The 24,208-nt window shown below is 42.8% G+C and overlaps 2 protein-coding genes and 1 long non-coding RNA gene across 8 annotated transcripts in view; 1 reads left to right on the forward strand and 2 right to left on the reverse strand.

The window, feature by feature from the left end:
- The window catches only part of LOC147229515 (trinucleotide repeat-containing gene 6A protein-like), a 49,826-nt gene extending 46,531 nt beyond the window's left edge, over window positions 1-3,295 (reverse strand). For 5 of the 6 annotated variants that reach the window (XM_086155004.1, XM_086155002.1, XM_086155001.1 and 2 more), the window contains exon 1: window positions 3,176-3,295. The gene's annotated coding sequence lies outside the window, so the exon portion shown is untranslated. Of the gene's footprint in view, window positions 1-1,782; window positions 1,922-3,175 lie in introns of those variants that run through there. The other variant, XM_086154999.1, reaches the window with a different exon arrangement.
- LOC147229516 (uncharacterized) lies at window positions 2,183-8,171 on the forward strand. The gene is made up of 4 exons (XR_015106795.1): window positions 2,183-2,224; window positions 4,461-4,553; window positions 7,483-7,584; window positions 7,983-8,171. It is a non-coding gene; the product is annotated as an uncharacterized LOC147229516 (long non-coding RNA).
- An 11,499-nt stretch (window positions 8,172-19,670) lies between these two features.
- LOC147229517 (uncharacterized) overlaps window positions 19,671-24,208 on the reverse strand; it is a 37,365-nt gene continuing 32,827 nt past the window's right edge. The window contains exons 15-19 of the mRNA XM_086155005.1: window positions 23,907-24,201; window positions 23,501-23,641; window positions 21,223-23,298; window positions 21,036-21,129; window positions 19,671-20,864 (exon numbers count right to left, since the gene is read on the reverse strand). Of these exons, the coding sequence (XP_086011131.1) occupies window positions 21,039-21,129; window positions 21,223-23,298; window positions 23,501-23,641; window positions 23,907-24,201 (2,603 nt within the window). The 3' untranslated portion in view covers window positions 19,671-20,864; window positions 21,036-21,038. The remainder of the gene's footprint in view (window positions 20,865-21,035; window positions 21,130-21,222; window positions 23,299-23,500; window positions 23,642-23,906; window positions 24,202-24,208) is intronic.

A 24,208-nucleotide genomic window follows, 5' to 3' on the forward strand; every position in this document is an offset into this window, starting at 1 on the left:
AGCTCCATTAAGTGGACTGTAGCTTCTAATTTATGCATCTTATACATGGCAAAATGATTAAAATAGCCCATTCATTGAACGTGCGCCTTATAGTGCGGAAAATACGGTAATCATAAATATTCCATGCATGTTATGTTTGTCAGTACCCAGAATTTACAACCAATTCATGTAGAAAACCATAAAATTTCAAAAATTCAACATAGTTTTTCCGGCAACTATATCTATTAATCTGTCTATCTTGTCCTCTGTTAATGAGAACATACTAATAGATTTAGTATTCCGAAAGTACAGTATTCATTTTGTTCATCTTTTTTGTCTTTTGTAGTCTATCCTTTCCCTTCTCTGTCAAAAGAGCTGAGCCACTTAACGATGAAACTGTCTTTGAATTTCTTAGGAGGTAGAAATCAGACATTTAAGCAAACTAACTCAAACCCATAAGAGCATTTTCATTCCCAATGATTCAGATGTGTTTGTTATTCAAGTGATACAGAGTAGAAAAGAAACTAAATTGCATGAGCTAAAAAAAACTTGAGCGTTTACATTGCAATTTCTTACGTTCTAAGAGGACAAATTGATTCTGTTCGACAACTACTAAACTTACCACGACTAGTTGAAATTGTTCCAAGGGAAGAAATCAAGGCCAGTTGCCATGATAAGATTTTGACAAGGATTAACTATGACCTGTATGACTAAAAACCTCCATACACTTTCAAAATACAAGTCCAATGCAACACTGACTCAACTATTTGCCTTTCTGTTTGGGATAGTACCTTGAACTTAGCATTTTTATTAGTGTCAGAGGATTCAAGTGAGCCAAGCTGATATGAAAACAGATGTGGACTCGCTGGACCTAGTAGCTGGTGGGAGGGAAGTTTGGGCCTCCCTACTTAGGCTACTGCCTCACATCCCAACCCAAGATAAGCGACAGAAGATCGACATATATGCAAAAACCACCTGATGTTTTCTGTAAGCGCAAAGCTAGATATTATGATATGATGAGATTAAAGTTCAGAGTGTTAAAACATTTGGGGGTACATGTAAAACTGTAGCTGAAACAGTATGTCTATAAATGCAGAAAACAGGTAAGGTACTCCACTTTTAAAAGTAGTTTAGAAATAGTTGCAACCTCACCCCACCCTAACACATAAATATCTTAATGTAAAACACCACCATCTATATGAGTCCAGGTAAAACATTAAACTGAACATGACAAAACCATTGAATACATCAAGTTTTCAAACCATAAAACACAGCTTTTGATGTTTTTCACAACCTTTTTAGAATATCCTTCAACATATTTTAACAAAGGCAAATGGACATATTCCAAAAGACAGGGTAGATACACCAAATCACTGTTATAAAATTATCAATTTACATTCAGAAAACTGCAGAGGACATGATACATAAAAAACATTTAGAAATAACAAACATAAAATGGATCAAATGTGGCAGCTAGTGACAAGTTGTGCTACACAGCTCTTTTGTATAGCTGCATGTGGACTTACTGTATGAGAACAATGAGCTGCACAAACACCTTTCCACACACAAAACATCAGGACTCTGGCTTCTCATTTGGTGATTTTAAAACAGCAAAGCTTAGTCAGCACAATGTAGCTAAGACCAAACCAGACTCTAATTCAATTCAAAGTGAACAGCATGTGCTTGCATAAGCAGCAGCCACCTCACTTCTCCCTCTGCCCCTGCTGTCTGTCTGTCTGTCAAAGTGATTCACAAATTGGCCCATTGTTGAGCATATATGAATGTCTGTGGTAGTCAACTCACCTGCTAAAATACTTCAGGTTCTTTGGTGGAATAGGTTAGTTGATAAAGCTTCCAATTTAAAATCGCAGTAAGAATACCATACATACAGTGACTAAGACCACAACAATTGTAAAACAAAAAATTAAATATGTTGCATGTCTGTGATTATTGAGTTTTGTTCCTTTAAAGTGAGTGTGTAAAGTCTGATCAAGGACTTGCTGATAGTAGCTGAAAGAAGTATCATAATTGTGCGGAAAAACAGGTTGATTTGCCAAACAGGGAAATAGACCAATTGGGCCTCTAATGCTTACAGCCTACATGGAGAATGAGTGCCTGTGTATTACTGATAACGAACCAGGGGGAGAGTCTGTTTAGGTCAGAGTAACACCTCGGATCTTGATCGGCCATTATCTCAGCTGTTGCCTGACTTACAGCTTAACCAACATGGCTTCTCTCGAGCTTGGTAATTTTCCAAAGCAACCTACACACAAACGACATCCCTTTCAAGATCCTACGTGACAAACGAGCTAGTTGAATCATCATAAGTCTTCGATAGACTACCAGTGCTTCCAGAACTGAACCAGTTACATAAATAAGTACAAAACCTGCATCGTCGCGGTCTGCTGTTTACTCTGACTAAACAAATAGTTCTGTTACTTCCCGACAGAGGGTGGTCTTGAGTGAAATAACGTTAAATCTGCAGATTAATTAATTTTCTCGTCAAACATACTTTTGCATTGCGATTCACATTGAGACAATATCTGTAAGCATTCGGAGAAGATAGAATACATGCAATTTAGTAATTTGCAATCTGTGGCAGAACATCTGTTTTATTCTAATGCCGACGAATCTGCGTCGTTAGACTAGCATTCCTGCTACAGCTAGCGAAATGCTACTTTTAAAGACACGGCCACCTACCTACAATATTTCATATTAAGTGGTGTAGTTTTGAAAATAACCCGGTGACTCAAGTAATCCACAAATGACTAAACCATACAAGACTGCAGCAGTTCTTAGTTAAAGAATTATGAATGCAAAAATCAAAGCACAAATATCAAGCTAAGGTTATTCAATGTCCGGAACGAAGCATGAGTCTCGCTAGCATAAGTTAGCTTGCCGAAAAATAATGGGATAACTCTGTATAACCGCGGTTTCTGATGCTGGTCAACTGGAACCCTAATGTTGTCTGTCGCTTTTCCCTGTTAATAATGCAAACTGTAAACCCATAGGCCGGGCTTCTTTAGTGGTATATTGTCCGGAGGCTAACTAACTGCTTTGGCTCAGTCATGGCTAACTAAACAACTGCAGCGGCATAACTTATCTTCGTCAGTCACCGACATGCATACTTCGGCTTAATGTTGGAAAATAGTCAAAAACAAAAAACGAAACGAAAATGCACTTGAACCAGACTCACCTCGTCAAAGTGTAAAGTGCAACTAGATGAAAGGAAAGTCGTCTGTAAGGCTGAAATAATTTCAACGCGTTTGCAGCATCTACGAGTGGGGGTGTTCGTCCTGCAAGATCGCCATTTTCCTCAAATGCTGCCGGATACTCTTTCGCTTGGCTCTACTTTCCCTGGCCTCCGCATTCACTTTGACTGTCCATATCTGATTGTGGGAGGGGTAGTCGCTCGATTCTGGATGGTATTAGACAGGGCAGGAAATACGCACACGACTTCACACGAATGTAAAAAGTTGATGAACGGTAACGAGCGAAAGTAAAGTAGCACATTAAAACCTTCACCTTGATGATTTTTACCAATTAACCAACTAGATCCATAGTATGCATTGGAGAGAATAATGCATTTCTATATTACTACATTAGACGTGTTTGTAATATACAGGTTATTCATACGGGGCATTTGCTGTATCAAACAACATCCTCCAGACGATTATTTTCTATTGCGCCTCGAAATTACATCTACCTGACTTGTCTGTTCAATGCTGAAACCATAATGTAGAGATTGTGAATTAAGTATCCCTTAAAAATATTTAATACCAATAACTTCTGGTTCAAAATCAAAAAATACCATTACATATTTTTAATCTCTTCAGACCATTTAACTTATGTAAATGATGGGGCTGTTTAGTTCTCATTTATGACGCACAAGGTTTAGATATCTTGGACTTGTAATATGTTGGCTTGAATGAAGATTTGTGGATACTGAATTACAATTAGAAAATTTACCTCATAAATGAAGATTTGTTCAACAAAAGTAAAAAGAATTTATTTATTTATCCCTGCTGATTTATTGAGAATTTATACATGATTATCTTCAAAATGTTTGATACACACCCTGTGATTTTTTTCAGTATTGTTGATTTGTTCAAAGTTACTTGTGTTTCTGGCAGTTTGGCTAATGGCATAAAATACAGCAATTATTCTTTTTTACATTACATTACATTACATTACAGTCATTTAGCAGGCACTTTTATCCAAAGCGACTTACAAAAATTGCAATTCAATAACCAAAAATCCAAAGTGCCATTTGTCGTTATTCAGAAGTCACCACTCTACCAAACAGCCATCTCAAAACCATATACATACATACATTAATTAATTTCTTCGTCTTTTTTTGGGGGGGGGGGGGGGGGGTCTAAGTGCTAAGTGCGATTAGTGGGGTAGTGCTTGGTGAAGAGGTACGTTTTCAGCTCACGGTGGAAGATAGTTAGCAACCCCGCTATTCTGACCTTTTCCAGGAGTTCGTTCCACCACTGAGGAGCCAAGACCGAAAAGAGCCAAGGGGTGATGTGGTGGACAGTCACCGAGAGGTGGCAGGTCAGAGGGGACAGGTAGGGACATGTGGCTTGACCATATCCTAAAGATATGACGGGGCTGTCCCATTCATTGCCCGGTAGGCGAGCACCAGGGTCTTGAATTTGATGCGGGTGGCTGCTGGGAGCCAGTGAAGGGACATAAGAAGGGGAGTTGCATGGGGGAATTTGGGATAGTTGAACACCAGGCGGGCTGCCGCTTTCTGAATAAGCTCCAGAGGCCTGATGGTCACCGCTGGGGCACCGTCAAGGAGGGAGTTGCAGTAGTCCAGACATGAGATGACTAGAGCCTGGATGAGTATCTGTGCCGTATCCTCCATGAGGAATCTGTGAATCTCCCTGATCGTGTGAAGGTGGAATCTGCAGAAAGGTGCAACTGCTGTGACATTCGCTGGGAACAACAGTTGATTGTCTAGGACCACACCCAGGTTTCTCGCAGTTGTGGTTGGCTTACCACAGTGTTGTCGATGGTGATGGCAAGGTCTCTATGCGGACAACCTTTCCCCCGGAGAAAGAGCAGCTCAGTCTTGTCTAGGTTGAGCTACAGGTGGTTTGTTGCCATCCAATCTGAGATGTCAAACAGGCAAGCTGTAATTTGGGTTTCCACCTGTGTGTCTTATGGGGTTGAAGGACAGGATAGGCTGTGTGTCGTCAGCATAGCAGCGTTAAGAGAAGCCATGGGAGCGAATGACAGAACCAAGCAATGTCATGTACAGTGAGAAGAGGGCCTAAAACCGAACCTTGTGGAGCACCAGTAGACAGTCTGCATGGTTCAGACACAGCCCCCCGCCATGTCACCTGGTAGGAGCGACCTGTCAGGTAGGCTGACAGGTCATGAAGTATAAGCACAGATGGGAGAGAGGTTGCTCTTGCTTCCTGCAGTGATTGTGACACTGCAAGGAGAGCTGTCTCTGTTGAGTGACCTACTTTGAACCCTGACTGAAGAGGGTCCAGGGGGTTGTTTTGCTGAAGGTAGTGAGAGAGTTGGTTAAAGACTTCACGCTCAAGTGTTTTTGAGAGAAAGGGTAGAAGGGAGACGGGTCTATAGTTTTTGATGTCAGATGGGTCAAGTGCTGGTTTCTTGAGCAGAGGGGTGACCCTCATAGACTTGAAGGTAGATGGAAAGCAGCCTGTCTGGAGGGGCGTGTTGATGAGGTGAGATAGGAAGGGGAAAAGGTCTGGTGCTATGGATTGTAAGAGGGGGGAGGGGACTGGATCGAGGGAGCAGGTGGTCGGCCGGCTGGATGTTATGAGTTTGAGGACCTCGGGGGGGGAGAGAGGGGTGAGGTGGGGTAGAGTAGGCTGAGGTGGGTTGGGGGGGATGAAGAGGACGGGTTTGGGGAGGGGGGGAGGGTAGTGACTGGTGCAATGGGTGGGAAGGGAGAGGAGGGGTGGTTGGCTGTGGAGCTAATTGGACTGTGACAGAAAGAGGATCTGATGTCATTTACTTTCTTTTCAAAGAAGTTTGCGAAATCATCGGGCAGAAGGGAAGAGGTGGGAGAGGGAGGAGGTGGTTGGAGAAGTGTAGTGAAGGTTTTAAAGAGTTTCTTGAGATTAGATGAAGAGGATTGAATTTGGAGCGATAGAAGGTGGCTTTCACCTTTGAGAGAATGGAGGAGAAGGTGGATAGGAGCGAGTGGAAGGTTTTGAGGTCATCAGGGAGTAGGGACTTCTTCCATTTGAGTTCAGCCGTTCTGAGGGTCCGTCTGTCACTACGTACAGTGTCAGATAGCCATGGAGCTGGTGGGGTTGAGCGAACAGGTCTGGAGGTGAGGGGGCAGAGTTGTTCTATTGAGGAGAAGAGGGTGGAAATCAGTGTGTCAGTAGCTTCGTCAGCGGGGAGGAGAGAAAATGAATTGATCAAGGGGAGAGAAGGAGTAGTGGATGAGGCAAGATCCATGGGATTCAGTGAACGGAGGTGTCTGCGTGTAGAGACCAGCTGGGCAGTGGGGGGAGTTGAGGAAGAGGGGGAGAGGGCTAGGGTGCAGGTGATGAAATGGTGATCTGAGAGCTGTTTTTTATCAACAGGCATGACCGAGATGTTAGTCGGAGGGCAGTTTCTGGTGAAAATTAGGTCAAGCTGACGACCAGCCGCATGGGTGGGAGGGGAGGGAGGGAGGTGAAGGTCAAAGGAGGAGAGGAGAAACTAGTGGTTCTAGCTAGTCCTTTTCCCCACAGTTGAAGTCACCAAGAAGAGTAAGAGCGGAATCGTCAATGGGGAAGTGTGATATGAGTGCATCAAGTTCCTCCAGAAATAACCCAAAGGGCCGAGGTGGACAGTATACAACTATAATAGTGAGTCTCACCGGGTGAGTGACAAGGATGGCATGGAACTCAAAAGTGTGGGATGGAAACAGGAGAGGATTTCCATTCTGGGCAGATTAACAAGCAGGTTCCACCGCCCCGCTCATTTGCTTTGGGGGCATGAGTGAATGTATACATATCGGCGTGAGTGAATGTATACATATCGGACAAGGCAGCTGGTATGGCTGTGTTTTCCGGAATAATCCATGTTTCTGTTAGAGCTAGAAAATTTAGTGTGCAAGGTGATATATGAAATGAAATCTGTTGCCTTTTCTTTCACTCCTGACCGGCAGTTCCAGAGAGCCCCGGATACCTCCTGTTTAGTGTAGTAGGATGCGGTTGGATATATGAGGTTGGAAGGGTTGCGGCGTCTAGGTGCGACCCAACGTCTGCGGGTGGGTGCCACACTGGGGATGGGGAGGAAGCTCATGGTCTAAACTAGGAAAGCAGTTGGTGGGTGGTTGCAACTGGGTTTTGTCAGTTTTACTTGACTGCGTTTTCGCTTGAAGAAGTTTTGCCCTTGAAAAAGTTGACTGCCTTGTTTCGCGTTTGCCTTCATTTGCGGGGCCCTATGCTACGAAAGCCCAGCTTTCAAATGCGTCTGGAATTTAAAGAGCACTAATTGTCTGTCAATGGCCTACAGGCGGGAGACTGGGATAAGCCCGAAGTTGATGGGCCAATCAGAAACCGAAACCAATCACAAGGACAAGAACCACAACAACAACAGCAACAACAACAGTAACAAGTAAGTTTCAAACTGTCTACTAAAGTAAATTAACTTCTACTCACAATAGTTAACTTCTAGACAAGGTATGCTACAACAAGTTTCTTGATCGTTTTTTAGTTAGGGGAGTTACTTCTGGAATGTAGAATACTAGTCTCCTGGACTTTTCTCTGTTCTGAATTGCAATGGAAACAGGACAACCAAAATGAAAAATAACTATCCATCCACCTATCCATCTTCTGCCGCTTATGCTGAAGGCTATCAGCTGTCATCAGGTGAGGGCGGGGTACACCATGGACTGGTCACCAGTCAATTGCAGGGCCACTATAGATAGACAACCAATCACTCACTCACTCACTTGTGGCAATTTTTTTTTAGTTTTTTCCAAACACCTACTGCATGTTTTTGGACTGTGGAAGGAAACTGGAGAACCCGGAGGAAATCCACATAGACATGGGGAGAACATGCAAACTCCTAACAGAAAGGACCCCTTGTTCGCCAGCTCTGTAACCGCTTTCAACACCTTGGCTCCAGTCACCCCTGCGTCCCTCAAGAGGTGCATGGTTGACAGCCCTACAACGCCTCGGCACCCCAACTCAATGAGGTAGATGGTGGTCTTCCAGCCACCATCCTGACACCCAGCAGTCAAGTTCGCATATTTGGCCTTTTTTGCACTTGAAGGCAGATTCAATCCCTTCTTCATGTGGGATTGAAAGTTCACTGAGGTAAGCCAACCTTGTATTGCTGGACCATACAACAATGTCAGGGCGGGAGATGTGGTGGTGATCTCTGTGGGGAACCAAAGTTGCCTGTCCAGATGAACCTTCATTTGTCTCTCTTTGTCATGGGAAAAGGAGCAAGCTGCTTCTTTCTCTGCCTGGTGTGTCTATGTTCTGTCCTCTGATGCTGCTCTCTGCTGATGTGACTTTTTGTTATCTGGTTCATACCTCTCCAGCGCCTCAGCTAACTTTCTCAGGACCTGTTCGTGGTGCAATCTGTAGCGCTCCTGAGAGAGCGCGATCTTGCAGCGTGACGCGATGTGCCGGGGGCTTCCGTTGCTGGCATTGCAGAGGTAGCAGCATTCCTCGCTCCCAAACCACCGCTGGACGTTACGGGGGCAGGGAAGTATGTCATATATTGTGTGAACGAGAAAGCTAATCCTTGCCTGAGGCATCTTCCACAAGTCTGACCAACTGATGTTCTGAATGGCAACTCCCTCCCAAATTGTCCAGCTTCCCTGCTAGCCCTGCAACACAGCCGTGATCTTGAAACATTCTTCTTCCATCCTCCCCACCTCCATCACCACCATCTCCTTCTTCTCTTTGTGGTTAGCTTTGACCAGAAGCGAGGCGCCTCTCCTTATCCTGTTTCTGCTCCAACTACCTTGACTATTGCGACAACCTCTTGGTGTTTCAGCCTGCTAATAGCCTGTTCAACTTCTGTCGAATGAAAACAAAGCTGATATGAATTAAACACATTTATTTCATTTACAGTTCAGCTTGGATTTTATTTTCTGCGCAGCATAGATTTGCTTTGCGCGGAGAACACTGGAGCAGTGCGCAATTGCGCAAACGCATGGCTTAGAGGGAACAGTGGTGGTGGGCACTGAGTCTTGGTGCCTCTGCCAGGGGGCTTTCTTCCTCTGTGCCCTTCATGCCTTCAACAACGTTGGGTCCATCGGCTCTGTGGTTTTCAACACGTTTTTTGGTCGCTCTTGTCTTACCGACTGGAGCAGTGCAAGGTTGCTGTTGGCCTTCCTGACTACACCTTGCTTTCAGAGGGACTCCTCTTTGCTGGTGGTCTGGTGATCTCTTTATCCAGTTCCATTGATATTGTTACAGTGTGATCTGTCCTATTAGGCCTATCTTCCATCTCGCCTCTTGGACAGCCTCAGGGTTGTTTTCTAATGTGAAAAAATGCTAAGAATACTCAGTTTTATCAAGGCAAAGATACTCTTTTGCTTGGTTGTCAACACATTTGCAACCACAGGGACAGTACCTCAAATCGCTGTCTCTCAGATAGTGTATCCAAATGTAGTACCTCTTATTCTTTAACCTCTTAAAGACCTCCCAGCCACACATGCATCATAGCGTAGTGTTCTTGTACTTTTCTTATTTTCTCACAGAGACTGGGGGAGTGGGAGTGACCAGGATGGATAGGATCAAGAATGATTCTATCAGCGGAATGGCACATGTTTGATGTTTTGGAGAGAAGGTCAGAGAAGCCAGACAGAGATGATTCAGTCATGTACAGTGGAGGGATAGGATGCTGGAATTGGAGTGTTGTAATCCCTGATGTTTTACTCTGCAACTATTGCTGTTAGAATTGCATGAAGATGGCTCCCTGCAGATGCTGCCACCACAAGGACACATCTTCAGTTGTGCACTTCAGCATCACAGGGTATGGTGGCTGTTCCCACACAAGGAACCCTCCACTGTGGCTGGTGTACCACAGGTTGATCAGGGCTCGGTGTCAACGCCAAGGTTACATGTTTTCTTTGGCAGGTCAACAACATCTCTACTTTTCAGCTGTAGCCAGTGACCCATCCTCTTAGCAGTTTTTGTCAGTTATCATATTTCTCTCAAATGGGCCTGCCCCCAGACTCGTATTTCCCAGAGGAACTCAGATATATAGCTGTCTACAAAGCTCCCACAATCCACCTCTATTGGGAACACCTTTACTTTCCAGCTCTATTGTCTGCCTCAGCTGTTAGGTTGGAGTAATGTAGCGTCTTATGTTAATGAGCTTCATCAGTCAATTACCTTTGTCCTGTCAGGGGACTGTCAGCTTGATGATACAGGCGTGCTGGCAGGAGACGACATTTGATTACATGGGTTCCTTTATTACCTGTAAAGATAAAAATGGACGTGTTCATTTGTTTATTTACATATGTATTTCTATAAAATACATTGAGGGAAAAACTCTAGCACTGTATCACTATGTGATACTGAAATGTATGTTAAAGTATGTTAATTAAAATTTTCATTTAAGACATTCTAAGCTTTTCCATACATTTACACCTATAACCCTTGGACCCTCCAAGAAAGTGTGGGTTAATCCTTTATCACAATATTCAAAGATTCCTGCAAGACTCTTTGTCAATGTATGAGCATATCTACTCCCATAATAGAAACAATCCCATTTTTGCATACACAAATACCTCACCTGTTTTTTTGCTAACAGTTCGTGAAATATTGAACTCTTGTGTCATGAGCTTCATAAAGCCTCAATGAATGACTCTAATAGTAGCATTGCTGTTTTTCATTTGGTAAAGATGTGCTGCTTAATACAACATTTCGCTATCCCCCCCGAAACTGGTTATGATTTGATACTTACCTGGTGTTGTAACACATGCTGACTGGAGATGAAACTCTAATTTCCATTCCCAACATTTCAAAATACATATGACTATAGCTACTGAAGGAATACTGTAACTTGTATCATGACTGCATACCGTGCTCACACTCTAAATTGTAATTCTTGTGCATTGTCTCTAAGTCCTGGTTTATATATTACTCTTTCAGTATTTCTTATACCATGTGGTTGCAAGATGTCTGAGATGTGGGTAAAGGATGTTGCCAGGGAGGCTCCATAGCCTGATGTCTAATGGAAGGGAAGTGAATAAACAGAATGCCACCATATCTTGTCTTAACTGTATGATTACCTTCCATCAACAGTAATTCAAAACCCAAAGGCAGATTCTGGAATTAATAAATGACAATGTAAGTTTCTTTCTGAAGTATATCTCTCACAAGTTAAACGTGTTTACAGGATGACAGTAGATCACATGCTCATCCCCCTGAAAAGTTGCTTTGCTGCTGTTTCTTCTGACAGAATACAGAAAAATGACAGATTAAATCATCTTTACTCATATGAATCAAATAAGGAAGATCAAAGCTAGGACCAGTATTTCACCTGAGTAACATCACTGACCTGCATTCACCTGCCATAATGAGTGCAGTCTATTTGTTGTGCGTGTGTGACTTATCTGTGATGTGAACGCACAAAACAAAATTTCATGTGAGGTCATATGTATTTCTTTGCTCTCATAACATATACTCAATTTGTCAATGAGATAATATATTCAGTCTGATTTCCCAACTTCTTTTACTTTCAGTTCTTCCCTTCAGGGTTCGCCACAGCCAATCAATTTTCTCCATCTAACCCTATTCTCTGTATCCTCCTCTCTCACACCAACTACCTTCATATCCTCTCTCACTACGTCCATAAATCTTCTCTTTGGTCTTTCTCGAGACCTCCTGCCTGGCAGCTCCAATTTCAGCATCCGTCTACCAATATATTCACTATCTGTGTCATTACTAACTCTGTACATGATCAACCTGTTCTCTGCTCTCACTGCAGATTACAATTTCATCTGCAAACATCATGGTGCATGGAGATTCCTGTCTAACCTCATCTGTCAGCCTGTCCATCACCACTGCAAAGAAGAAGGGGCTCAGAGCTGATCCCTAATGAAGCCCCACCTCCACCCTGAACTTCTTAGCTACCCCCACAACACACCTCACCACTGTCTCACAGCTAGTACACATGTCCTGCACCAGTGTAACATACTTCTCAGCTACTCCAGACTTCCTCATACAATACCAGAGATCCTCTCTTGGCACCCTGGTCATATGCTTTTTCTAAGTCTACAAAAATGCAATGCAGCTCCCTCTTGCCTTCTCTGTACTTTTCTATTAGCATTTTCAAAGCAAATACTTCATCTAGTATTCTTTCTAGGCATGAAGCCACACAGCTGTTCACAAATGCTGACTTCTGCTCTCAGTCTAGTTTCCACTACTTTTTCCCATAACTTCATTGTACGGCTCATCAACTTTATCCCTCTATTGTTGCTGCAATTTTTCACATCCCCCTTGCCCCATCACACTACTTCTCCATTCCATAGGCATCTTCTCACATCTCACATCATCTCATCATCTCCTGCTGAATAATCTAGTCAGAGGCTCTACCGTTGCCTCTCCTAGACATATCCACACCTCCACAGGTATATTATCAGGACCAACTGCCTTTCCACTGTTCATCCTCTTCAGTGCCTTCCTCACTTCACTTTTACTACTTTGTGCAACTTTGTGGTCTACAATAGTCACCTCTTCTACCCTTGCCTCTCTTTCATTTTCCTCATTCATCACCTCTTCAAATTACTCTTTCCATCTTCCCATCACTCGTCTAGCATCTGTCAATACATTTCCCTCTCTATCCTTATTCACCCGGGCCTCTGTTTCGCCAACCTGTATAGACCATTCTCTCACTCCTTACTATCCAACCAAGCATACACGTCATTGTACACGCTTTGTTTTGCCTTTGCTACCTCTATCTTTACCTTATGTTGTAACTCCCTGTACTCATATCTGTTCTCTTCAGTCCCCTTAGTGTCCCCAGTTCTTCTTTGCAGGGAAAGTTATACAGGTTGCCACAACAGAGATGGGAAGGTCACATGCAGCAGGTTTGGGGGATTAAGGACATAGAGGGAAGGATATGAATGTTAACTGCAACAAGAAAGAATTTATGTGTGTTAATTAGAGGGATCGAAGTGGAACGGTGAGGTCACAGGGAGTAGAGAAAAAGAATGTGGACAACTTTAAGTACTTTGGGTCAACAGTACAGAGCAATGGGGAGTGTGGAAAAGCTTGTTGGAACAGTCGGAGAAAAGTCCCAGGGGTAATGTGCAATAAAAGAGTGTCAGCCAGAGGAAAGGAAATGTGTGCAAGACACTGGTGAGGCCAGGCATTGTATATGTGTTTAGAGACAACGGCATTGAGGAAAAGACAGAAGGCAGAGCAAGATGGATACAATAAGAAATGAGTCTATCAGAGAGACAGCACATGGTGATTCCACACACTATGTACAAAGGAGAGATTGTAAGTATATTGGTGGTGTAACCCTAATTCTTAAGAGGTAGCATGCCAGGACCGTGGGTGTTTCGGGTTACAGTGTAATGAACCAAAGAATCTTCCAGTGAAAAGGAAACCATTACGGCAGGACAGGAGAGACTTTATTTCGTACTCACTTGCGCAACAGTCACGTTCAACCCGTTGCACGCGACCAACCGGAACCGACCTCCCCTCTCACCCATGAGTCCTTAAAACCAGTCCCCACAAAACAAGGGCAGGTAGAACCAATCACACAGCATCTTTCTCCCCCAATGCACCTCTTAAGCAACTCCCAACAACGACAAACCAAATTGAAAGAGCACCAACATACAACCTACAATCAAATAACACATAATTTACATGGTTACAGTAGAAGGATGGTGAAGAGGAACTGCCAGACAGGAGGCCTACACCATAGACCACAGAGAAAAGATTTATGGATGGTTTGAAAGAGGACATGAGGTTAGTTGGTATAACTGAACAGCATGCAGGAAAAGGGGTAGGATGGAGGTAAATGATTCGCTGTGGTGACCCTTGAAAGAGGATCATACAAAAGACACTTTTCCTGTAGTACTTTAAATATATACATTAAAGCACAGAATTATATCTGAACATGAAATACACTTACATTATCACAGAGCTATTCACACTACTCTCAAGACAAGTCATGTGATCGCACCTAGGTTACATAAAGGCTGAGAATGACATTTCCAGACTATCTATTGTGTATAATTAGTAAACTATTGTATACTATTTTTATCAAATTGATTTGGTCTGGAATGGGAATATTTCCTTTTTGGTTTTTCAAATATGGAGTATCTGGAGTATGGACAACATATTTCTCTTCCATTTGGAAATGCACTTGTTTTGGTACACATGTTTGACTATCTACAATGAGACTGGTTCTGATGTTTCTGTAAAATTGAATCACAAATTCTCAACATTCATTTATTACTTTTACAAAAGCTTTTTCAATTTCATGTAGAGGCTCAATAGTCTTTTCAGCAATGATTATTACATTGTGGTAATTTTTTCTGAATTCTTTGAAACTTTCTGGCCAAGACCAAAAGGAGCAACATTTGTCCACCAAGATAATCAGAAACTGTTAGTGTCTCATGTACTGGACAGTGAGACACAATCAATTCTCAATTCTGTGAAATCAAAAGGAATTGACAACTAAGGCAATGTGAAATGACCTTGATATATTGAGGACACAAAACTAAAGCATTTTCATAATCAAAAATTGTTGTTTATTAGAGTGTAGCTGTATACACTAACAAATACAGTAAAAAAAAAAAACACCAAGAACCACACAGATTTTGCAACTCCGTGACATCTGTCTGTTTGACAAATAATGACTGGACAGTTTTCAAACATTCTCTGATGCACATTTGTGGATATATCATCAGCGTTGTTTCCTGGAATCACTGGGTGTTTCGGGTCTCAACAGACACCCTAATCCAGGTGACCTGACCGGGGCTCATCAGACCCCAGCCTGTATCCAAGAGGTATGCTACTGCCCTCATGGCTCTCCCATCTTCAGCCAAAACCATCTGGATGCGTCTCCGCGGTCTCTGCGTTGTTATTCATGGCTCTGTGTCGCTTCCCACCTGTTATGCCCAGTGTGCCATAGGTCTTGCCCAGGGAGTGTCTGGAAAATCCCTGACTGTCAACCTCCACTTGCATGCATCTGGTCCTCCACCAGCACTTGGTCTCACTCATTCTCTCTTGCACCTCCTCCATCCTATCCTCCAAGAGAACTGTAACTCCAGCAAGACAAGTTGCTTTGTCAGCTCCGAGACCATGATAATGTCTGATTTCAACTTGGGCTGGGTGATGTGTGCTGGGATTTTCAGTTGCCCCTCCGGGTAAACTGTTATCATCCCGTCTCACGCTGTGAAGAGCACGCAGCTCTTTGATGTTCTCTCTGGCGTCTGTCCTTCGTTGACAAACTGTATGGCATTGGCTGTAGCTTGGGTGTATCAACTGTCCTTTATCCCCCCACCGATTGCCTTGGCGATTGACTTAAGGACTTGGTTGTGTCTCCATTGGTAACGGCCCTCACTTAGCGCCTTGGGGCATCTGCTTATGATGTGTTCCAGTGCCAGTGAATGAAACTCGCTCCCCCTCCTGCACCAGTCTCTGCCTCTCCCTCCCACTGGCAGACTCGCACCATGTTGCTGTTAGGCTCCAAAGACCAGCTCTGCCCTGTGCCGAGGATGGCCTTTTGCCTCAGCCTCAGCCGAGTTTCCACTTGCTGAACTGCACCCAATTCCAGCCCTGGACAGTTTGCCGTCTCAGGATCCTGAATACTGCAGGTGTTCCTGTGCCTGTGTCATGATGAATTCTTCTCTGACCGAGCTGAAAGGGAGCCTGAGCTTGTTGGTGTCCCCATCTGATGTTGCTGAAGACGCATGGCAAACCTAGCCATCTGCAAAGATAGCTGCTCATTCTTTGACCACAGTCATGGGAACCTCGTAGATGAGCAGAGGCCAGAGGATTCTTGGGAGGACATCCAAGGCTTGTATCCCATGGAGTGTTGGAAACATAATACAGGGAGCCAGGAGCCAGGTCAATTATCAAAGGTGTAAGGTAGATAGTCAGGCAAGGGATGGGTTTTAGCAGTCAGGTTTTTCTTGTATATCGAGTCAGGAGACAGAATGACATGGGACAAGGACAGGGTGTGCACTGACCATTGTCTAGTGCTGAACACTAGGAAGCAGGGACTCGTGACTGGACGGTTAGGAAACAATTGTTGGCTATTTTTCATGAACAGAGCCTTGAAATCTTGAAAAATAAACACAGATGTATTTTTTGCCCTCTGAGGAAGTCAAAAAACATAAGGTCCAAAAAAAGGCAGACTGTATTTTACTTACTGCATATTCTTTTTACACGCAACCACCTGCATGAGGAACAATTAATATGGATTCCAGCAGGGAAATACAAACAAAATTAACTTTACAATACAATTTATTTTGTATAACTTTGAAATTGCAGGACATCAACAATATCGAATCAATAATGGACATGCATATACACAGATCTGTGCAACAGCAATTACAACGGGTGCACAATGAGTTCATCATTTGTCTTGTCGTTTGAAGCAAACCTTTTAACTCTGGCATTGGTCTTCACTTCTTTATCGCCTCATGTTATAAAAAATGTGAGTTTCGAGAAATTTCCAAGCTTTAATATGAGTTTGACTATAAAAAATATGTTTCCATTTTTCAAATTAAAGCAAACCTGCCATTTCTGATCGCCATTCATAAATGCCCAGACACACTTTAATTTTTGCTTTATTTAAAAAAAAAATAAATTGCAACTTTTCCAACAAACACATCTTTACAGCTCAACAAAAATGGCAAATGGTCCCTATGCATATGAAGACCTGCAAAAAGATGCTTCAGTTGTATTTAATTACAAAGTTTGAGTGGTCACATGTTCCTCAATTCCTAATTATGTACCTCTGTTTTAATATATTGAAACTGGCTCTTTCATTTATGATGGTGATGATCGTCAGGCCGGCTGCTTAACATTTGGCTGCGAACAACTCCAGCGAGAGATGTAGAGCGTGGTCCAATGAAGCCAACAGAACCACACCATCTGCAAAAGGCTGCCAAAACCAGATCCCTCAATATGCTTGCTCCACCTAGAAATTCTGTTCATAAAAGTTTTGAACAGAATTGGTGACAAAGGGCAGCGCTGGTGGAGTCCAACCCTTACTGGAAATAAATCTTGGGACAAAATCGGGGGGGGGGGGGGGTCCTGTTGCAGGAGTTGCAGCCAGGCAAGATGCAGTGGTTTAAACTGCCAGGAAAAGGACAAGGGATGAGCAGGGGCAAGGGAGTTCGTGAGAGACAAGGGTGAGCAGGGCTACGAGAGACCGTGAGGATTGAGGATGAGCAGGGATTGAGGATGAGCAGGGACACGGGAGTCTGTAAGAACCAAGAGTAAGTCATTGCATATGAGTCCACGAGGACAAATAGTAGGCGATGCCACGGGACTCCATGAGGACCGAAACACGAGAACAATGATAGTGAACAATGATACAACATGGGAAACAGAATAGCAATAGTGAGTGCACTGTGAGCAAGTAAGTGGAGGGCACTAATGGAGGAAGCAAATGACAGAGGCGACTGACCAAGGCAAGTGATATGGCAGCAACTGCTAAAAGCCAAACCATGACACATATGTCTGCCTTCCAGTGGACTCACCACTTATAAGCTTTATGAAGTCTTTAGAGCAGTGGTTCTTAACCTTGTTGGAGGTACTGAACCCCACCTGTTTTACATGCGCATTCACCGAACCCTTCTTTATTGGATCGAGGATCGTTTCGTTGATGGGTACAAAGAACATGCAGAGTAGCCTTTTCATCGAATCTGGCTCCCTTCACCTTGAATTCAGCAAGCGCTATGTTCTTGTAGTTCCCATCTCCATGCAGCTGAAGGAAGCCTTCCCTTAGTTTTGCCGGTGCTGGACTAGAATTGCTCATCTTGTCTTTGCAAATCATGCAGTTAGGACATCGATTCCAATCACGTTCTGTCATACATGTGAATCCGTATTGTACGTATTCTGCCGACCGCTTTCTTTTTTTGCCCGACATAATTAGTGTGAAGGGATTAAAATATTAAGAAAGAAATCACATGACGTACCATCACGACAGTCACAAGTTACTACAACTGAGCGCGCCAAAATCCCTGCAGCACGGATAGGCCAAGCTATGTAGCGTGATCACCTGCAGCCAGTGATGTCATCACCAATGTGTGTCTTGACCTTTGCCGAACCCCTGAGACTGACCCACCGAACCCCTGGCGTTCGATCGAACCCAGGTTAAGAACCACTGCTTTAGAGGAACTGATGGAGAATACTCCTTGTTCTGCTGGTGGAGCGCTGCTGGTGGATGCCTGGCAGGCATCAAGCAGCACTTTTACCATGCCCTGTGGGGGGCAGGGGACATTGAGTCTGTGTAGGCTATGTTCCCCTGCCTCCGTTGTTAAAGCGGTTTGGGTTGAGATCGAGAGACTGGCTAGGCCACTTCTGGACCTTGAAATGCTTCTGACGAAGTTGCTCCTTCGTTGCCCAGGTGGTGTGTTTGGGATCATTGTCATGCTGAAAGACCCAACCACGTTTCATCTTCTGTCCCCCTGCTGATGGAGGGAGGTTTTCACTCAAAATATCATGATACATGGCCCCACCCAATCTTTCCTTTACACGGATCAGTCGTCCTGGTCCCTTTGCAGAAAAGTAGACCCAAAGCATGATGTTTCCCCCCCCCATGCTTCACAGTAGGTATGATATTATTTGGATGCAACTTAACATTTTCTCCTCTAAACACAAGTTGAATTATTCCAAAAAAATTCTATTTTGGTTTCATCTGACCATAGGACATTCTCCCATTCCTCTTCTGGATCATCCAAATGCTTTCTAACAAACTTCAGACGGGCCTGGACATGTGCTGGCTTAACCAGGGGGAGCAAGTCTGGCACAGCAGGATTTGAGTCCCTGGCGGCGTAGTGTGTTACTGATGGCAGCCTTTGTTACTTGGGTCCCAGCTCTCTGGGATTTTTGCTCACCGCGCTTGTGATAATTTTGACCCCAAGGGGTGAGATCTTGCATGGAGTCCCAGAATGAGACAAATTTCCAGTGTTCTGGTATGTCTTCCATTTTCTAATTGCTCCCACAGTTCAATTCTTCACACCAAGCTGCTTACCTATTGGAGATTCAGTTATCCCATCTTGGGGAAGGTCTACAATTTTGTTTCTGGTGTCCTTTGACAATTCTTTGGTGTTGGCCATGGTGGAGTTTGGAGTGTGACTGTTGCAGGTTGTGGACAGGTGTCTTTTATACTGAAAGCCAGTTCAAACAGGTGCCATTAATACAAGTAATGTGTTGAGGACTAAGGTGCCTCTTACAAAAGAAGTTACAGGTCTGGTAGAGCCAAACATTTTGCTTGCTTGTAGGTGACCAAATACTTATTTTACTGAGGAATTAACCATTTAAAAATCCCACAATGTGATTTCCTGGATTCTTTCGCCTCATTCTGTCTCATAGTTGGAGTGTACCTATGATGAAAATTACAAGCCTCTCATCTTTGTAAATGGGAGAACTTGAACAATTGGTGGCTGACTAAATACTTTTTTGCCCCACTGTGTGCGTGTGTACAAACACATCAATACATTGACATTGCAATACGTTTTAAATAAAACAGACATTTAATGGAATTTTCATTTTATTTCCTTCAAAAGAATGATTTATCTTGCAATGCTTAAATTAATCCAGCAGTTCATGAACATTTAAAAAAAAAACAACAAAAGAGCATTTTGTTTAACCCATAATCATTTGCTTTGTGAGCCAAATTAATGCAAACTAACTGACCTCTTCAAATATAGCATATTTTCTTGCAAACAGCCTGCAAAAGCCCAGAGCAAACTATAAGATTCTGAATTTCAAATGCAGAAAAGTGGAAAATCTAGCTTTTCATTAATAATGAAATTAAGTGCTATTCTTCACATTTTATATTATCAAAATTGGGAAAAGAATCATGTAAGAGGAAATGTGATACAGGCATGTTTTGTCCTGGGAATTTTTTATTTTAAGTAGGTATTTTGCATTAAATGTTTGAGATGGGTGTCAGACTTCACCCTCTGTCCAACTTATCGATCTACTCACTCTCCACCATTTCTCTTGATAGTTTTTTTGTGCTCAGCTTCAGTAAGTTCAATGTCAGGTTGTTTCTTCTCCTTGCACTTTTCTGTTTAATTTTTTCATTGTTGCTATAGCCTGCACTAAAATACAAACAGACACTGGTACAGGTTTCTCCTTCCTGTAGCTCTCTTGTTTCTTATGCTCAACGCTACCATTTGCTTGGCATTGCTTTAACCAATACCTTCAATTTGTCATTTTCTCCTGTAATAAGAAGGTAGAGACAGGTGAAAACTAACTGCAGCTTCGTATTTGTTGCTTCGCTTCTTTGATGGATCTTGGTGGTAAATCATGGTAGCATTGAAGATGCGGTCCCTCTTTGAATTTACATTTTGCAGCCAATAATACATTCTGTGTATTTTGATTGGGCACTTCAGCAAAGGAAGAGGCTGTTCTAATGTTCTCATTTTGTCTCCCACTTTTTCTCTTGCATGGTTTATGCCCTCTCTCTTTCACCCCAAGTGTCTCTGCCATTCTTTGTCTCCTCCATGATCCATTACATACTATCAGTCTGCCCCTTTCCCATCAGTCTTTGCCATTTGAAAAGACTTCAGCCTTTCCCTGTCCCTTCTACTTTTCTAAAGATACGTTTTACCTTACAATTTGCTGCAGTAACCCTAAGTAGAACCTTTGGAAGTTGCTGAAACTAGAGCTTTTCAACGGTCGTTATCTTCCTCAGACTCTTCATTTTCATTCAGAATGATGAACCTAAGAGAGAAAGCTGCGGTGACTATGTAACCATACATAAAAACATGGCACAGCAATAGGATAATAGACTTGAGTATTTTACAGAAAATACAACACAAGTACTATGAAAAACACATTGTTTCCTCTAAAATTATGCATACTCTAGAGCTCAAGGCCAAGTTGAGGACACACCTGTCAAGGTAGAATATTGTCATCTCCCAGTGTGGCATGTTCTTCCGGAGTTTTCTTCTGCAAATATTCACTTCCCCTGCAGGCTGTAGGAGGACTGTTGAATTCAAGACACACAGAAATAAAGATGACGAAGACCAGCTGCAACAACATACTAAAAACATGGAGAATGAGAACACTTTTTCCTGACCTGTAAGGGTTAACCAAGGTATTTGGCCTTTCATGGATGCTCTGTGATTTCAAAAACATTGAGTCATCTTCTCTCACCCCTATCTTCACCTTCTCCATTATTTTCAGCTGGCCAGATGTATTTCCAATGGTTTCCATACAGCCGTCCCCTGCTTTCACCTTCAACATCTCTGCAAACAACCTGTCTTTTTTACAGCTGTCATTTTTCTCTTCTTTTTTCATCACACTCTTTCTATCAACATCTGTTGTGCTTGCTTTGATCCCACGTCTGTCCTGTGATCCTCGAGGGTAAAACTGCATTATGTTTACATCTTCTTGGTCTCTGCTCTCGTTCTTTGCGTTGCTGCTGCCACCGTCTTTGTCACAGGCCATTTCCTTTTCATCTCTAAATGTTGCTTTTTCCCATTTCCCTTTTGCATCTGATTTTCTTTGTTTACTGTTTGACTCCTGTTTTTGAAATATTTGGATGTTTGCCTTGCCTCTGTTTAACCATTCATTCTCACCAATACCGGTCATGTTATTGGCTTCCTCTGATTTTTCTTCAGTCCACTCTGAATAAGAGAAATCATGTTTTACAGTTTTCTCTGCCCTCCTCTTCTCCCCTAGGCTGATGTTGATACTTATTTTCTTCTGTGGTTTCACCTTTATCCCTGCTTCCCAGATGTGTTTCTGTGTCACAGGCCATGTATTTATGCCCTGTTTCTTTTCTCTTTCAAGCTGCTGCTGGGATTCACTCTTGTGGATTTCAAGTCCTTCTGTGAATTGGTTTGTTAGCAAGCCCTTACTACTTTGAGTCTGGGCGGTAAGACTTGGCTCTCTCATCATATCTTCTTCCCTTCCTTTTCTCCTTTTCTGTGATCTAGAGTCAGAAGTTTTGCAGTTTTCAGGGTTCGTTTGTCTCTCCCGAGCCTTGTGTTCTTCTTTAACAGGCTTCACTTTATGAGGTTTCATTTCATCTTTCTCTGATGCTAAAATCTGACCTCTTCTCAATTCATATTCCATTTTCAGATTATTTTGTTTTCTGCTTTGTCTTAGTAAATCTGCATTCAAAGTTGTCTTTGGTTTTGGATCAGGCCACACAGACTCAATTGCATAGTTAGTATCTGCTTCATGCAGTGGTGATGCCCATTTTTTGCAGCTGTTATTGTATCCCTGAATGTTATTTTCTCTATTTTCTGTTGCATCTGCTGCATTAGTAAAGAATGACTCTTTGACTGTTTCTTCAATATGCTTTTCTACTTGCACATTTTCATGTGTTAAGGTGCTTTGCTCTTTCAAATTGGTCATGCCATATGGGTTTCTTTCAACCTCATTACTGATTTTTGGTAGAGTAATTGGGAGGGATATATGCTCTGTGCTCGTTTGCTTACAAGCTCCATCTTTAGACACTGTGAAGCACCTTTCAATGGACGAGCATGGAGAATGGCTGTCAGATTTCTGAGAGGAAGGGGAGCGGCTATCACTTGAAGACCATGATGGTGAAGTGCGACTCTCGCTGGACGACTGAGATGGATGGTAGTGGTGGTCCACAGGTTTGGTGCATCTACTTTGTGGTTGATTGTAGGCGTTTAAGCTACATGAGTAACTTCCCTCTGCATGCTCCGATAAAGGTTGTGAAGTAGGAGGTAGGGGAGGAAGGGGAGATTGGTGCTGAGAGTGGCTGACAAAGCTCCTGAAATATTTTTCACACCACTCATTGTACTGTCTTTTCCATTGCAGGTAGTGGTTGGTGTCAGACTCCTGGCTGATAGCTTGATTAGGAAGATGAGAGTATGATTCTTTGGTCAAGTTTGGTCCACAATTCTTTCCCATTCTAAGTGGGGAACCTGATGTTGACAGGTATTTTGCTTGTCTCCTGGAGTTTGAGCTGCTGGAAGATGATTTTGAGTTGTGATTGCTGCTGGAGTGCCGGCTTTTCTTGTTATCTGAAGATGGCTTTGACCCAGAGTGTGAATCAGTTCGAGGTGAAGATGAGGAGGATCGTGTGGATGAGTGTGATCTCTTGTAACCATAGCTATAGGAGCGGGAATACGAGTGGGAATTTTGGACTCTGGGACGAGGTTTAGGTGAGTGGGACCTGAAAAACCCCACCAACAAACATATATGATTTTAATTTTGGTATTTAGGAAAACAGTATTCATTCTTTTCAAAACTTCATAGAGGGAATTCTTTGATTTTCATGATTTACTTCACATAGTGCTATGTATTTCTTTGTCATGTAAATAATTTCCCTGTTGTAGGAAAAAGTAAAGCATTATCTTACAAGGGAACACAAATACCTTGAGCTATCTTGGGACCTGGACCTGGACCTGGACCGAGATTCAGACCTGCTTAGAGAGTAATACCACGATAACTTAGACTTTGAGGACTTTGACTCAGAGTGAGAAGAGCGTTGGTAGGTGGACCCCTTGTGAAGTGACCTTTGCGAGAAAGACAGGAAACTGTGATACTTTCAATGTGACGTTTTCACTTAACTTCACTTTAGTATCATAAGTCACAAAATAAAAAATCTGTGACCACTTAATTGACAGTATATACAGTCTAACACAAGATTGTTTTTTTAAACTTGAGATTAAATAACATGCTATAAATTATTTTCATTCATGGTAAAACATGTTTTACTGAATCTCTTAAATATTCCATTTATGAGACACATACTTCTTATATATTTGCAGATGATTTTACCTTTCCCTTTTGTTTCTGTTATGGCTGAACCACTCTTTTGAAATTAGAGCAGGGACTGTTGATGAAGAGACTGAAGGGATGGAGGCAGTCTGGGCAGTTGGGGCTGGCCACATTGTAGCAAAATGTGGGTATTCAGGTGGGTAACTACTGAGATGCTGCTGAGCTGACATAATTGATTGGTAATGGGGAGAAGGGAAAAGAGAAGGAATAGTTGAGTTTGAAGACAGGGAGCTGTTTGATTCAGTCACTGACCTCCCCAGGCCTGAGGAAGCACCAGGGTATTCCCAAGCTTGACCTTTCAG

The sequence above is a fragment of the Fistularia commersonii genome, chromosome 11 (genome assembly GCF_037954325.1).
Source record: "Fistularia commersonii isolate RoL2024-O1a breed Wild chromosome 11, RoL_Fcom_v1.0, whole genome shotgun sequence".
In the NCBI taxonomy this organism is placed as follows: Eukaryota; Metazoa; Chordata; class Actinopteri; order Syngnathiformes; family Fistulariidae; genus Fistularia; species Fistularia commersonii.